The sequence below is a fragment of the Glycine max genome, chromosome 11 (assembly GCF_000004515.6).
Source record: "Glycine max cultivar Williams 82 chromosome 11, Glycine_max_v4.0, whole genome shotgun sequence".
Classification (NCBI taxonomy): Eukaryota; Viridiplantae; Streptophyta; class Magnoliopsida; order Fabales; family Fabaceae; genus Glycine; species Glycine max.
Genome location: NC_038247.2, coordinates 11,681,785 through 11,698,493, shown reverse-complemented (window position 1 = coordinate 11,698,493; position 16,709 = coordinate 11,681,785). Strand labels below are relative to the sequence as shown.

The 16,709-nt window shown below is 34.6% G+C and overlaps 2 protein-coding genes and 1 pseudogene across 2 annotated transcripts; all 3 read left to right on the top strand.

Annotated features, from left to right (window-relative positions):
- On the top strand, positions 2,108 to 8,684 carry LOC113000923 (beta-galactosidase 8-like; annotated as a pseudogene).
- On the top strand, positions 9,780 to 11,278 carry LOC100796367 (fasciclin-like arabinogalactan protein 12). Its single transcript, XM_003538005.5, has one exon. The coding sequence runs from the start codon at positions 10,198 to 10,200 to the stop codon at positions 11,068 to 11,070; it is 873 nt and encodes a 290-aa protein (XP_003538053.1). The 5' UTR covers positions 9,780 to 10,197; the 3' UTR covers positions 11,071 to 11,278.
- A 4,130-nt stretch (positions 11,279 to 15,408) lies between these two features.
- LOC100819829 (fasciclin-like arabinogalactan protein 12) lies at positions 15,409 to 16,597 on the top strand. Its single transcript, XM_003539066.4, has one exon. It carries the CDS (start codon positions 15,550 to 15,552, stop codon positions 16,426 to 16,428), a length of 879 nt encoding a protein of 292 aa, XP_003539114.1. The 5' UTR covers positions 15,409 to 15,549; the 3' UTR covers positions 16,429 to 16,597.
- The last annotated feature ends 112 nt before the right edge of the window (positions 16,598 to 16,709 follow it).

Here is a 16,709-nt window from a genome sequence, read left to right as displayed (position 1 = left end):
AACCATCTAAGTATCCAACAACAATGTTTAATATTTGTATATAATGAATTATTTTTTATAACATAATTAAATAAATATTACAATTTTTAAAATCTTTTTTAGGTTCAAGATACCATTGAAAGTCTCTACACCGGTGTAGCAACATTCACAACGTTCGATCGAGATGCACAACAACATCTGAACTCTAAACACCAAAAATGCAAATAAGGCTGACATACCCCCAATATTGTATACCTTTTGCAAACACACTTTTAATTTTGAAATCAAGCTCACAAATTGAGGGAAGGATTTCAAACCTAAACCATCACAATGACTTTTATCCCAAAAAATATCATTTAACATGATTCTCTCCAAAAAAAAAATTAAACAGGTAACCATATTTATAATTTATTTATATTTTTATTTCTTGTACAAACTATTAATCGTTTTGTCCACTAATTAATATTTTTAATAAAAAAGGAGTCAATTTTACCACAACAAATATCATAAAATGAGTGAGATGAAGAACTAATTATAAGTCAAAGCCCAAAGCTACAAACATCTAATAAGTTAAAAGATGTATCTTCATCATGAAAAAGTTTATCAAATCTCACAAAGTTCATTAAGAAAAAAGGCTAACGAACAAACTGTCACAAGTCAAAGTCCAAAGACACAAACATCCAAGAAATCAAAAGATACATTTTCATCATCAAATGAAGTTTATTCAATCTCAAAAAGTTCATTAAGAAGAAAGATGAATAAACTGTTCTGACATCAAACAAAACAAAATTTAACAATAGGTCACCAACAAAAGGAAATAAATACAAAAATTTTGTTTAAATGAAAAATTTTCGATTTATTCGCATCATTTTTATGTGTATTTACCATTATGATTAACTATTTTTCTTTCATTAAATATTTTTTTTACTGTTTTATTATATCAATTTCACTTTATTCTTGTATTGTTCTTATGAAATTTATACACAACACTTATTTATATCTTCACGTTGATTAACTTTAATTCAATGATTAATCTTTAATTTTGAAATATTTCCTTATAAATATATTAATAAATAAAATATCTTAATTTATAAGTAATTTTTTATCTCCTTTAACAGAAAATAATATAAAAGATCATCAATAATTATATTTTTAAATTAATCTATTAAATAAATAAATTATTTAAATATTTCTTTAATTATTTATAATCTCGCTAAGAACGCGGGTATTTGTCTTAGTATATATAATTTGAAAAAACCCGTGCGTTACACGGTTCAAAGTGTAGTTATAGAATATTAGCAAAACAAAAGGTAAAAACAATGATTGTGGGACCCGTGTGCCACGTATCCATCACTGGCCACATTCACTTCCCAGTCCCCACCTTTCACTACATGGCATCATCATTGCGGTGGTTGACGTTGACGCTAAATGCTTCTCCTGTTTGTTTGTTCAGTGCTCGTTCCATTTACAATTGAAAAATTAATTCTCAATTTTTTAATAAAAAAAGTGCCTATTTTAATAAAAACAATAATTATTAAAACTAATGTTAACACACATCTTAAATTAATTATATTTAGTAATTTAACATCAATTTTATGACAAAAAAAATTAATCTACACAGGAGTGAGCCCATGCTAAAACCAAACACAGCGGCTGAATGAGCTGGGAAGCAGCCAAAGAAAATAAAATAATGTTCCTTAAGGAGTCGAGTCTTCTAAATAAAAAAATGTGAATAAAAAAGAAGAATTACATCAAATCAGTTTTTCATATACTTCTTACCAATAACATAAAAAAAGATACTATGATAGGAGAAAGATGAACATGACATTAACAACCTTTAAATACAATTTGCATGAGTGTCGTGCCCTTCAATGCATGGAATAAAATCCAATACATTGCTTCTATCTTACCATTTTCCATGTTTATCAATTTCAAGTTCAACTTGTAATTTATTTCCACTTTTAATTAAGTGGCTAAACAACAACGTGATGTCCCAAAAAGACACAAGAAACTGATACATGAACCTAACTAGCCAAACATTCTGGGGGCAAACTTGTTTTTATCCGTCTGTCTTAAACTTGCAAACCCATTTATTCCTTTTCAACTCTATCCTTAAGCCACTTTCAGCACTTGCTTCAACCCTTCAACACAAGTGCCTTATGACAACGTGTGCCTTTAAATTCAAGAAGCAAAACACAAAGAGAGAATCATTTATCATTCTCTTGTTGCTTTTTTGTTACTAATAATCCCGAAAGGCAATGAGAACATCACAAATTCTGTTGGTTTTGCTTTGGTTCTTCTGCATTTATGCCCCTTCTTCGTTTGGAGCAAATGTCACGTATGACCACAGAGCATTGGTCATTGATGGCAAGCGCCGAGTCTTGGTATCTGGTTCTATTCATTACCCTCGTAGCACTCCAGAGGTTCTCTTCATTACCCTCTTTCTAAGTATGTGTAATGTACATCCTTTTTTACCTTAGTCCTTGAACTTCGAAGTTAAAAGGGGTAGTGTTTGTTTTTGCAGATGTGGCCAGACCTCATTCAGAAATCCAAAGATGGAGGACTTGATGTGATTGAGACTTATGTTTTTTGGAACTTACACGAACCAGTTAGAGGCCAGGTTCTGTTCTGTTTAGTTCTGTTAATGTTACTTTTACCATTTTTGTTTTGTTTCTGTCCTTCACTGTCTCTTGCATTGTATTGTTTATATTTGTGTGTGTTCATTTTTCAAACATGTAAAAAATATATCAGAGGGTCCAAATCAAAACCAAAAGTAAAAGTATGCAGCTTAAGAAAACAAATTATCATTGAACAGTGTAGTTAAGTCTTAAAAGCATGAAATTGGGAGGAGTATTTCTCAATGTCAATTAGAAGGCATAAATTGGAAACAATTTATAAAGTTGGGGTCTTGTGGTTTTGATCAAATTAATGATGAATTATATACTCTGGCTTGGCAGTATAACTTTGAAGGTAGGGGCGATTTGGTCAAATTTGTGAAGGTAGTAGCAGCAGCAGGTCTATATGTGCATCTCCGGATTGGTCCATACGCATGTGCTGAATGGAACTACGGGTAAAATTTGATCTTTTCTATGTATCTTTCTATAAGAATGTTCATATCTAATCATGGCCTTTAACTTTTCTGAACAGTGGTTTCCCTCTTTGGCTACATTTTATTCCGGGAATTCAGTTCCGAACTGATAACAAACCATTTGAGGTAATTCTTCCTTTCCTTTCTCCATATCTCATCTTGCTCCATCTGCTTCCTTCTATCGTGTGAAATTGAATTGTCTTCAGGCAGAAATGAAGCAGTTCACCGCTAAGATTGTGGATTTGATGAAGCAAGAGAACCTCTATGCATCACAGGGAGGACCTATTATTTTGTCTCAGGTTTCTCTTAAATTTTATTAAATTCATTTCAATTTTTCTTTTGTGAGAAATTATGTCATCTAGATGTGAAAGCATTCCTAATGGCCTACTGCCTACTTTTTAAATGTGAAAAACTGAAAATATTGTGTACTTTATAATGCCAGATTGAAAATGAGTATGGGAACATTGAAGCGGATTATGGTCCTGCTGCTAAATCCTACATCAAATGGGCAGCATCAATGGCAACATCTCTTGGTACAGGGGTTCCTTGGGTAATGTGCCAACAGCAAAATGCTCCTGATCCAATTGTAAGTTTCTACTTTTAGCCATGTGCAATTATCCTGAACAATTTGTTTTAGCTGTCTTCAAGTGTTATGTAGTTTATGTTTTACAATGTTGTCTGTCTTCTTGATTCCTGAATATAGCAATCTTACTATACTGCTGTCTACAACTATCCTACTTCATTGTTAATTTCATAATTTGTTATGTTAACTACTCTCAGATTAACGCGTGCAATGGATTTTACTGCGATCAATTCAAACCAAACTCTAACACAAAACCAAAAATATGGACTGAGGGTTATACCGGATGGTTAGTGTCCTTTTCTGTATAAATCATTAGTTATTTGAATGTCATACTCAAAATATGATATGATTAATAGCATCTCCTTTCTCATTCAACTCTACTTTCTATTTTTCTTGTAACCTTTTGAATTCTTTAAAACTGTAGGTTTCTTGCATTTGGTGATGCTGTGCCTCACAGACCAGTGGAAGATCTTGCATTTGCTGTGGCACGCTTTTACCAGCGAGGTGGAACTTTTCAAAATTACTATATGGTAATGCAGCCTTACATGTTGTTTAAAGCTTTAAACTATTGAAGATAGGAAACGAGCTGATGCCATAACTTTTGGTTGCTTGCTACAAAACAGTACCATGGAGGGACTAATTTTGGCCGGGCTTCTGGGGGACCTTTTGTTGCTAGTAGTTATGATTATGATGCACCAATTGATGAGTATGGTATAAAGTCTTTCAACCTTCAAATTTCATATTTTCTGTCGACTCTGTAGAATTAAATAAACTAGTCAGCCTTGCTTCCATATGCAGTCAAGAAGAAAATTAAACAGTAGTGTAACTTGACATCATATACTCATTTTATATGTAGATGACAACTGAAAATTTTATGTATGTTATTTAAAAATATCTGAACTGCATGATGCAGGATTTATTAGACAGCCTAAGTGGGGCCACCTTAAAGACGTGCATAAGGCCATAAAACTTTGTGAAGAAGCACTGATAGCTACTGATCCAACAATTACATCTCTTGGACCAAATATAGAGGTAATAAATGGTAGTTTTAAATTTAGGCCAGAATTTCTGGATTATTTTCGTGGCTTAAATGTCTCTATATTTTATCAATTTTTTAAGTTTCTGTCCCAAGAAATACTTTCAAAAGTGTGGAGGACGTAGGTCCACTGGATCTTTGTCAATTTGTCATAGTTTTCTATGGTTCCTGTCTCCTTCCCAATTTTGTGTTGCTTTTTATTGATTGGGGAAAAATATTGCTGTCTGCTGGTGCTGTTTTTTTTTTTCTTTCCGCATTATTACTTGTTTTAGATGCTTTATGAAGATTAGTCTCTTCTCTGCACACATTGAATGCTGTTTGGTGAACCTTCCTGTAAGCTTAAATGATGGTTAAAGGAGCATGAGTGTCAAATTCCTTAACATTTAGAACCAATTATCCCAAAGGCTTAAGCAGTTCAATAACATGAATGATTTTATTACATCTCTTAACATTTACTATACAAACCCAGGCTGCAGTTTACAAGACAGGAGTTGTATGTGCTGCCTTCCTTGCTAACATTGCCACATCTGATGCAACAGTGACCTTCAATGGAAATTCATATCACTTGCCCGCATGGTCTGTGAGCATCTTACCAGACTGCAAGAATGTAGTACTTAATACTGCAAAGGTTTGCCTCATCAATTTCCCGATCAAAATAGATAGTACAATTGAATGAAGTTACTTTCAAAATGCATGTGATTAAATCTATCTACAGTTTAGATCTTTTCTTTCATTTTCTAGTCCAAGAAGTAGCATAACCTATAGTTATTTATTTATAATATGACAGATTACTTCTGCATCTATGATTTCAAGCTTCACAACTGAATCTTTAAAAGATGTTGGTTCTTTGGATGATTCTGGCTCAAGATGGAGTTGGATTAGTGAACCTATCGGTATTTCAAAGGCTGATTCATTCTCAACATTTGGATTGCTGGAGCAAATAAATACAACTGCTGATAGAAGTGATTACTTGTGGTACTCATTAAGGTATATAGTATACCTTCTACGATGAGAAGGCTTTCTTCTGACTTGCAATTCTCTGCCCCAGGGTAACACTTCTCATGATTTTTTTTCTGCAGCATTGATCTTGATGCTGGTGCTCAAACTTTCCTTCATATTAAATCCCTTGGGCATGCTCTTCATGCTTTCATAAATGGGAAGCTTGCAGGTAAGTGAAATTTAAAGCAATGACATGATGATATGTCTGCTTGTGAGTTAAATATAATGGATGCCCCTATACATTCTTGTTTAAATTCCTTGGCAGTATTTTAAGGCCTGTCGAAGAAGTGTGTCTCTTGCACCACCCCACGTCCCCACCCCTCTTAAGCTCAAAGCTGCTTTATTAGAAAATGCTGCAAAATGAGGTCAGACTATGTCTAGGCCAGGCCATATCCAAGAAGGATTTGCCCCTTTAACCAACTGTGAATGTAGTCGTCAAAAGAGAAATAAAAAATGTGTATGGTGTCTCTATCTTCCTGCTATGTGTGGCCAGTGGCAACAGATGATTATCGGTATCCTGAAAACATAATACTGTGTAGGCTGCAGATCCAAAACTTTGTCACGCAAGTTTGCATTTGTAAACATTTAAATGTATACTGTCTAGATGAAACCAGTCAAATTAAGCATAAAACTTAGTGTTTCAGTGTTCACTAGTCTTATCTGGAACACTCTAAAATATCTTGCCAAATACTAGATTCATTAAATGTATAGAAGAGAAACTATTAACATAATGTTGATTTTATGCATTCCTTGGCAAACAAAATTTAGAGTTATGATACACATACAACAAATTTTTACAACATCCTTTACAAATTTTTTTATCTCTCTTTATCTTATCACCCATGTTATCCAACACTTATTTCCCTTCTCTTTCTTTCTCTTTCTTAAATTATAAAATTTATAGTATAAAATTGATGTATGAGTAACATTATCCCCAAATTTAATCCCTTTAAGGATGTAGTGAAATAAATTCAAGGTCGACTAGAAATAGAGTAAGATCAATCAGTTCTTTCTATATTTTAATGGAGAACTTTTTCAGGGAGTGGAACCGGCAACCATGAGAAAGCTAATGTCGAAGTAGACATCCCCATCACACTAGTTTCTGGGAAGAACACAATTGATCTCCTGAGTTTAACTGTGGGACTTCAGGTTCGCCTTTTCTTTTTATAATGTAGATAAGAATTTAGAATGAAGGAATCTGCATTGTCTTGTTAATCCCTCCTCATATCATTTCCCTTTATCATCAAAGTTCTCATTACTACATCAACTAACGCAAATCTTATGCGCATCAGAACTATGGAGCTTTTTTTGACACATGGGGTGCGGGGATCACTGGCCCTGTGATATTGAAATGTTTGAAGAATGGCAGCAATGTTGATCTCTCCTCCAAGCAGTGGACATATCAGGTTAGTCTCAGCCTAACTAAATCCAGTTATTTTCTTTCTCGTTTGAGTTTTGTTGACTCCATCAACTGAACAGATACAACTGCCAACTGAAATACTTTAAATTGGATTTCATTTTTCCTTTTTTTATTGAAGTCATAGATAGAATACACTGTGTATTTTTGTAAATTCAGGTTGGCCTTAAAAATGAAGATTTAGGTCTATCTAGTGGCTGTTCTGGACAGTGGAATTCACAATCTACCTTACCTACAAATCAACCGTTGACTTGGTACAAGGTAATCTTTATAAGAATATAGCATTTACTAAAATTAATTATCCTCTTATTGTTTTAAATGCATAAGCAGACAAAGTCTCTTTGCACTTATTTGTTTCCCTTGGTTCATGGATTGTATGTTGTGTTTACTCAGCTGTGTTTGCATCAGATATCTGCACAATCACATACTTTAAAGAAAACTAATGGAATGCTACTATAGGACAAATGATTTTTCGTCTAACTAATGGTAATACATGTTGTATTAGACAAACTTCGTTGCACCCTCCGGTAACAACCCAGTTGCAATTGACTTCACGGGGATGGGAAAAGGTGAGGCTTGGGTGAATGGACAGAGCATTGGGCGATACTGGCCTACATATGCCTCTCCAAAAGGTGGTTGTACTGATTCATGCAATTATAGAGGAGCCTATGATGCATCCAAATGTCTCAAGAACTGTGGAAAACCATCACAGACATTGTAAGTGTTAGATATTCTGCATGAGAAGTTGAAACTTCAAAGTAACTCTGAATTGTTTAAAGAAACTAAACACAATCTTGTTAGATACTTATTTGAGTAACTAATCCTGCAGATACCATGTACCTCGATCATGGTTACGACCAGATAGAAACACACTTGTATTGTTTGAGGAAAGTGGAGGCAACCCTAAGCAAATCTCTTTTGCCACAAAACAAATAGGAAGCGTGTGTTCACATGTATCTGAATCTCACCCTCCACCTGTAGACTCGTGGAATTCAAATACAGAATCAGGAAGAAAAGTAGTTCCTGTAGTTTCACTGGAGTGCCCTTATCCTAATCAGGTGGTCTCATCCATTAAATTTGCAAGTTTTGGAACGCCTCTTGGGACTTGCGGGAACTTCAAGCATGGACTCTGCAGCAGCAATAAGGCTCTATCCATTGTGCAGAAGGTGTTATCCAGCTTTCTTTTTAGATAAGAAGTTCATATGTTTTTTGTGTAGCTAATTTGACTTTATTTCATCGGATTATACTGACTCAACTGTGAAATTATTAACAGGCTTGCATTGGATCAAGCAGTTGTAGAATTGAACTATCAGTTAATACATTCGGAGATCCATGTAAAGGAGTAGCAAAGAGTTTAGCTGTTGAAGCTTCTTGTGCATAGACATGTCGCTTCAAGCGTTCCCACTAGCTTGGACTTGGCTGAATAACACTCTTCACTCTCGGAAGTCTTTTAGACTTATTGCTGAAGATGATTCCTCATTAGCCAAAGTAAAATGGTATTCTGGTAGTAAACCAGTAAAAAAAATTTCAAACAAAATAGTGTAATTTTACTTTATAAAAGAGGAAAGTCTCACTTATGCATTATGCGTGATAGTAGTACTTTTACTTAAAACAAAGGTTTCTAACTCATTATACAAGAAATTGTTCATACATCAGCGTGACAAAGATGAGAAATGAACAATTGGGCTATTTCTGATAAGAAAAGTTGGATTAACTAATTAACTTGTAATGAAAAGTTTCGCCCTGTAGTACATGTAAAATAAAATTCTAAGATCCCCAAAATAAAATTCAAAATATCTGTAGTACATGTAATCACTATTTCATTTACGAAATAGTGGGGCAACATATTAGGCCATTATTTGTCTGGACATACTAAGCTAGAAACCAAAATACTGGTATTTCAGTAATTCGTTCAGAAAACTTTCAAGTTTTCATAATTATTGATGATATCAGTACTCACTTAGTTCTTCGTAGGTAGCAAACTACTGTATAAGAACGAGGCCATTATGAAATTCCCAGTCCAAAGCCCTATCAGTTACATACAGTCCACACAGAGATAAGGTTTCTCCCAAATCTGGATAATTGCAACTCTTTGATATTGATAAACCGATCATCTAGTCATCCTTGCCCACCAAGTATATATGACCTTTTCTGTGAATTGCAAGCGAATTATTATGTCATTATCCATAAATGTAAAGTTTTAGGAGTGTAATTTCCAAAACCTATCAGACCGATTGTATGTTTATGGGTGTGTATATATATAATAGGCTTAAATATATTTTTGATCTATGATAAATATTTGATTTTTGTGTTTGTTTTATAATAAATTTTTGTTTTGAGTTGAATTTCTAATAAAATAACACTTTTATTTTTTATCTTTGATATTTTATTTTAATTCATGATAAATTAGAAAATTGTGTTTGTTTTCTAATAAATTAACAAATTTTGTTTTAGTTTGTATTAATAACAAATGAGAAATATTTATCATGGAACAAAAAATCTACAAAATTGTTGTTTTATTGAAGACGGGTAGCAAAACAAAAATTTAGTAGAGAATAAAGACAAAATCGAATATTTATTAAGGATTAAAAACATATTTAAGTGATAGGAAAAAGACAACTTCTCTTATACCTAATAAAGCTTGTTTGCCCATGATGAATTGATGATATAGACAGATAGAGAGACATGGATACTGCCTAACGTTGTTTATATGTTGTTTGATCAACATTCGTACTGTTTGATTACAATGGTTTCAGCACAAATCTGTACAATTCACAAATTGATTACGATTGGAGATTGGTGGCCTTCAATCATAAAATCGCCATTGCTCTGTGCTTACATCCGTATATCATTGTTGATGCAACACCTCAATATCCTTGCCAGCCAGCAACTGTGTGTATGCTCACAAATCACAATCTAAGGTTTTGAAACAAAGCCTTTCACCTGCCTATCATTGTCTCCCATTCCCACACTTGCTCTATAAAAGCCATGTCCACCATATCATCAATGCATCAAGTGCTCATTCCCAATACAAATTCTATCATTTCAAATCCTTTCCCAAATAATCTAAACCTTCATTTAACAAAACCAAAATCATGAAGATGATATCTCTCTTGTCATTTTCACTAGCACTTCTAGTTTCACTTTTGTATTCCACCACCACTTTAGCCCAATTATCACCAGCGGCCGCCCCTCTCAAACCACCCCAACCTACCCCTACCCCACCAGCTGCGGCTCCTCAACAACCATTGGTTCCCTCATTGCCACAATCACCAAGTGATGCCACCCCGGACACTGCAGCTGTTGACATTGTTGGAATCCTGAGGAAGGCAAAGTCATTCAACATCCTAATCCGCCTCATGAAAACCACCCAATTGATCAACCAACTCAATGCTCAGCTTCTAACTACTAAATCAGGCGGCATAACAATTCTTTCACCCGATGACAGTGCTTTCTCAGAGCTCAAAGTAGGCTTCCTCAACTCTCTCTCTGATGGCCAAAAGCTAGAACTCTTGCAATTCCACGTTCTTTCAGACTATGTCTCTAGCTCCAACTTTGACACTCTGACGAACCCTGTGAGAACACTTGCAGGGGCTAAACCTGGAAAGGTGGAACTGAATGTGATAAGTTACGGAGGGAGTGTGAACATCTCGACGGGTGAGGTTAACACCACCATCACTGGCATTATATATACCGATAAGCATCTTGCTATATATAAGGTGGGTAAGGTGCTTCTTCCTATGGACTTCTTTGCTGTTGCTAAGGCACCTGCAAAAGCACCCTCTTTGGCTCCAGAACCTTCAAGTGATGCGGCAAAGGCACCTAAAGCTGATAAGGATGAGTCATCATCTTCAGATGCATCGCAGGTTAATCCCACTGAACAGAACTCTGGCATCGAGAAGATCAGTGTGTACGGAATGTGGGTGTCCCTTGTTTTTGGACTGGTTCTCCTGATTGCATTTTCATAGTAAACCAAAATAAGTTTTGATGAATTTACCAACGTTCAAGCCAGTAGTTAAGTTACCATATTGTTCATGTTCAAGATGTGTTGTTATGTGTAATGTGATTGAGAGAAAGGAGTGAATACTGTAGTGGTGAATTTATCAGACTGGGTTGGGGGAATCTTGTATTTGACTGATTGTTGTGCATTCCTTTATAAATTGAAGTGTTATGACTTATGGTTTCGTCAATAATTTTTGCAAGCTTTATGTCTTTCGAAGAAGAAATTAATATGGCCCGTCTTTACTAATTTGAACCTCCATTTTGTTATGCATACTGCAGGTCATACTTAAATATTTCTTTATTTATATAAGGTTCGAATAAGACAATAACTAGTTGTGAAGTTTGATAAAGGAGGTGGAAAAAGATTTGCCTAATGTATGCAAATAATGGTTGGATTGTTAGACAAGAACAGTCCACTTTTCGAAAGGAGATTGATTTTCTCTCTTCTGACTAAACTTTACATTTAAGCTCTTGTCAGTCATTAGCCATTGTTTAAAGTAGCTAAATAATAAAAGCTATATACAGGCTAACTAGATTTGCACCAAAATATGATTTGTTAAGCATAGAGTTAACAGCTCATATGACAAAGGAAATGGTTTTGATGTATATGATATAGGATGCCTACCTTATCTAATTTTGTTTCTTTATAAGGGAACGTGCATGTAGTCATTTAAAAAAAAAAATAGAATCTTGCTAATCAATGTCCTAAGGATACCAGTTCAGAAATTAAAAGAATTTTTTTCACCGAAAATCATATTGGAGTACATTTAAAAATTATAGGGAGTACATTTTCGCACATCCCAATAAAATATTTTCTCCTTTTATTTCCTTAATCAACGTGCTAAGAGCACTCGCTAACATTTGCCAAAAAAATTAACAACTTAAACTTTACGTCAATAATTGGAAGGTGAAGTTTGTAACACCCTCTATCTCGATATATATATAAATAAATAAAATATATAAAAATAAAGGTAAAAAAATTCACGTAGGTAAAAGGTTCACATTCATTTCACTATTATCAAATAAAACTTATTAAAGACATATCCGACTCAGAACAAGGCCGTCAAAGTTTACAAGAGAAATTTTATTAAATCAGTAAGGTAAAATAAAATAACACCATCCAATTAAAATAAAAATTCACCCCAATGTCACATCCTATCAGAGCATTGTGTCTTAGCGTTCTCTAGTACGAGGTTCTTTAAAGTCATCCACCTAGTCATCTGCTCCCATGAACACAAGGTTCAAGATCATCACAAGATCCAAACACAAATAGCACATAGGACGTGACTTATCACATTTCTAAAAAAAGAAATAAACAAAGACGTAATCAAAATAAATTATAGAAGTATTTATAACATAGTGCAACTTAATACAATTCATTTTTCAAGACGTAATAATACTCATCATTTAAAATTCATTTTTCAATCACCAATCACATTACATATGAATCACACACTCGAGTCAAGACGTAATAACACTCAACAATTTCATAATAGACAATTAGCAAGCGTTATGCAACAATTATACTAAGACTCAAACCTATATGCAATGTGGTACCATGTTAGTGAAAAACCACACTGGGACGCTTAGGAGTACATAACAAGACATACCACACAATGGGTATGCCAGGTCACTCTCACTAAGTAAAATCATAAGGTGACCAGTCAAGGTCACTCTGTTTTGAGAGAATGCTCCAACCATATAAGATCAACATAGGCTTAAAGGAGCACTCAAACCGAGAGTGTCTTTACCCCCAAGGTCTAGACTCCGAAGAATCCGTTAGGGCCTCACCTTCCTGATTCATATCCAACCCCTAAAATAATTTTTGCATGCAGACACTGTTTATGAAATATATAATACACACGAACTCACACTCGTGTTTCAAACACGTTTAACACATTGCGCTACAATTTAACATTTTAGGTTCCTAACTAGGAATCCTACACTTTCCCTTTAACATTGCGCATAAACAGTTTTCTCAAGGTAAACACCAGTCGGGTTATTGTAAATTCATAGCTCACAAACAAGTATTGTCACATAAAGTGTTAAACACACATTTATTCACAACTAAATTTTATGTCCATAATTTTAACATATTACAATGTCACAATCCACCATCACATGTTTATGTGTATCTCACAAATCAACACATGTTCAACTTTGCACTCAATCCCAATAACAATGTTATGATCTCAAAACAACATGTTATCTCACAATTTATCACATTCAATTTATCACTTAGGCACAATTTTAATCACAATTTCATAATCTTAATATAACAATTTATCATGTCAATCTAGCAAATCTTATCCAAAGTACAAACAATTTATACAAAAATACTTCTCACAACATGAGGAGTAAAACCCCTCAAATAATTTCACACAATCATATAAAATCAATGAATCAAAATCTTAGGTTAAAAACATGAAAACACCAAGAGCACTCAATTTTATCAACCAATTCGTATCAGGACATTAATTGGTCCGTCAAACACAACAATATCATATTTACAATCATAAAGGAAAAATTATAATTCAATAAACATCCCAAAATAAATCTCAATTTGATCCCCTAAGGATTCGTACACATGTTTATTCTAACCCTAATTACGATAAACTCATCCCTTACCTCTAAGCGGGCTCACGTGTATAGTCTAGTACTGATAGCGGTGTCTCTAGCAGTTCCCTAAGATTTCTTAAGTTTTTTCTCTGGTTGCTCTGTTAGAGTTTCTAAGCGTTAGAGAGACGGGAAAGAGATTGTAGCCTCCATTTTACTGTCAACATACGAGACTAATTTCACTCTGCAAAAACATTATTTCAAAAATCCCAACGGTGATAATGTTTGAAAATGGGTTCCTAAGGTGGTGTCCAAATTTCACGACGATCCAACAGTTGAAGAGTCTGAGATTGTAATTTTATTGGGACAGGTTTTGAGTGTCTACGAGAAAAGAGAAAGCTCGGTACGAGGGACATTTTTTTCACCACATACATTATCTCAAAAATCCCAACGGTAGGTTATGCAAAAATAAGTTCTGAACCATGATTTCAAATTTGACGACGATCCAATAGTTAACGAGTCAGGAATCGTCGTTTTACTGATATAGGTTTGAGTGTCTGCGGAAAAAAGAGAATTTTTGGGGAAGAAAGAAGGGAAAACCGATTTGAGAGGAAGAGAGAGCGCAAAGATGTATCGTAGAGGTAAAGAGTGACATGTTACGTCTCTGTTTATAGCTAGGGTACCGGACCTTTTATTTACTCTTTTTTTAATTTTTTTTAATTTATAAAAATAAACTATTTTATTTTCTATCAAATGAATAAATAAAATATCTTTTTTATTTTCCTTCAAATCATTATTTTATTAAATTTATTTCTCCTTATTTATTTAATTATAAAAACCTCATTATTTTTCTAAAACTCTATTTATTTTTAAATAAAAATCATTTTTAATTTATTTTATGAAAAATAAGGTGATACAAAGTTTATTTGTATTGTGGAGTAGTGGATCCCATGATCAAGCGAGTTCTTATTTATCTATACTTCAGTTGCATTGCAATAGTTCCACTAATTACACGTTGATAATTAAGGTAGCAATTAATATTCTGTTTTTGAATGCAGCATTTTTTTTAGAACTGAATTTGCAATCCCAACATATTTTCTTCTCTAAAATGCTTCAAATTTAACCTACCAGACAAAAGAAGTAAAATTAAAATATTATAGCAAAACATAAGAATTTTTGTGACAATTTTTTTTTTATATTTCGGGTGAAACAGGGTATCTCCCAGCTTGAAGTCTGAGTCTAATCTCTCCAAATACAGAGATCTATTTACGAGTCTAACTTCTCTTAACAAATATTTTTTTATACACGTAGACCTCAATCAAATTAAAACTCTTACCACAAATTTAAGGGATATAGTTATCTATTAACTATTAAGTATAACACACCATGCCTTTTAAGGGAGACAGTGATTATCTATTTGGCCATGTCATTTTTATTGATGTGAATACACAACCAATATACAGAGTTACCCTATGCCTTTCGAGTTAGATTCCGATAGATCCATGCATCTAATTGACGTAAGATGATAACTCGTGCGTGGTGACATGAAAGCAAATTAGTTGCATGTGTTCACATCTTAATACACCAGCCAAAACTTCGTTTCTGCCTCTTCTCTGTGCCAACTCAGTACTCCTAGATGTCTCATCACCAATCCTGATTGATGCACCAACTTTCCATGATAGGTAACTAAAAATTGTTTTTGGAGCAAAGCTTAATCTTATAAGTTCCTAACACTGACCTTATACACATCATTCTTTCCCTGCCTCAGTATAAAAAGGTAGCCACTTCTTCCATTTTCCTCACATTAAAACAAACCACAGAAATAGCATATTGGAGTCTCAAGTGTGCAAAAAAAAATCATTATAACATTCCATTTCTATAACACAAAAATGATGATGCAACATTCTCTCATCTTCTGTGCCTCACTTGTACTTGTGATGATCACCACATCAGCCCAACACTCACCAGCAGCATCTCCAACAATACCAAAATTGCCACAATCACCCTTGGCATCTCCACAGGGAATGAATACTGTTCCATTGGTACCAGTGTCTCCCATTGGTGCCCCTACACCCGCCACTTCAAAAGCTCCCACCATTGACATTGCTCAAATCCTGAGTAAGGCCAAGAGATTTTCTGTTCTGATTCGGCTTCTGAAGACGACCCAGTTGATCAACCAACTCAACTCTCAACTCCTCACGTCAGGTTCTGGGGGATTGACCATTTTCTCCCCACCTGATTCTGCCTTCTCAAAGCTAAAAGCAGGATTCCTCAACTCACTCAACGACAGGCAAAAGGTTGAACTTTTACAATTTCACACTCTTTCTTCCTTCCTCTCAATCTCCAACTTCGACACTCTCACCAACCCCGTTCAGACCCAAGCCGGTGATGACTCTAAAAGGCTGCAACTTAATGTCACCACTTATGGTGGCAGCCAAGTGAGCATGACCACCGGTGCCGTCAATGCCACCATTACCGGAACCGTGTACACGGACAACAAGCTTGCCGTTTATGAGGTGGACAAGGTGCTTGTGCCACTTGACGTGGTTCTTCCTAAGCCTAAGGCTCCGGCACCTTCACCGTCGAAAGGAGAATCACCTAAAACGAAGTCATCTGCAGATGAAAGTGGTGATAGTAACAAAAATAGTGATGATGATGGTGCTGTTCCAGTGGACGCTTCTGCTGGTTCCATGAATTTCAACAGCGTACATGTAACGCGGATGTCTTTCGTTGTCGGGTTTGTTCTGATGGTTGGATCCATGATATGAGATAAAGTTTATGACAGAAAGGGTCCGGTGTTTTTGTTTGGTTTTGTGTGATTTGGATTCAAATGTCACTGTCCCTGCTAGCATGTGTATATCACCGAATTTCCCAGTCTGAAATATTGTGTATGCCATTTTGGGTCAATGATTATGTATTAGCCATCTTTCATTCCTCTATTTTTGTTTAATTTAATTGTTTTTTTTTAGTTTTTGAAAATCATACTTTTGCACTTTTTGACAGCACATGCACATGTCTCTATGAGGAGTGATAAAGCTTCGATTTTATT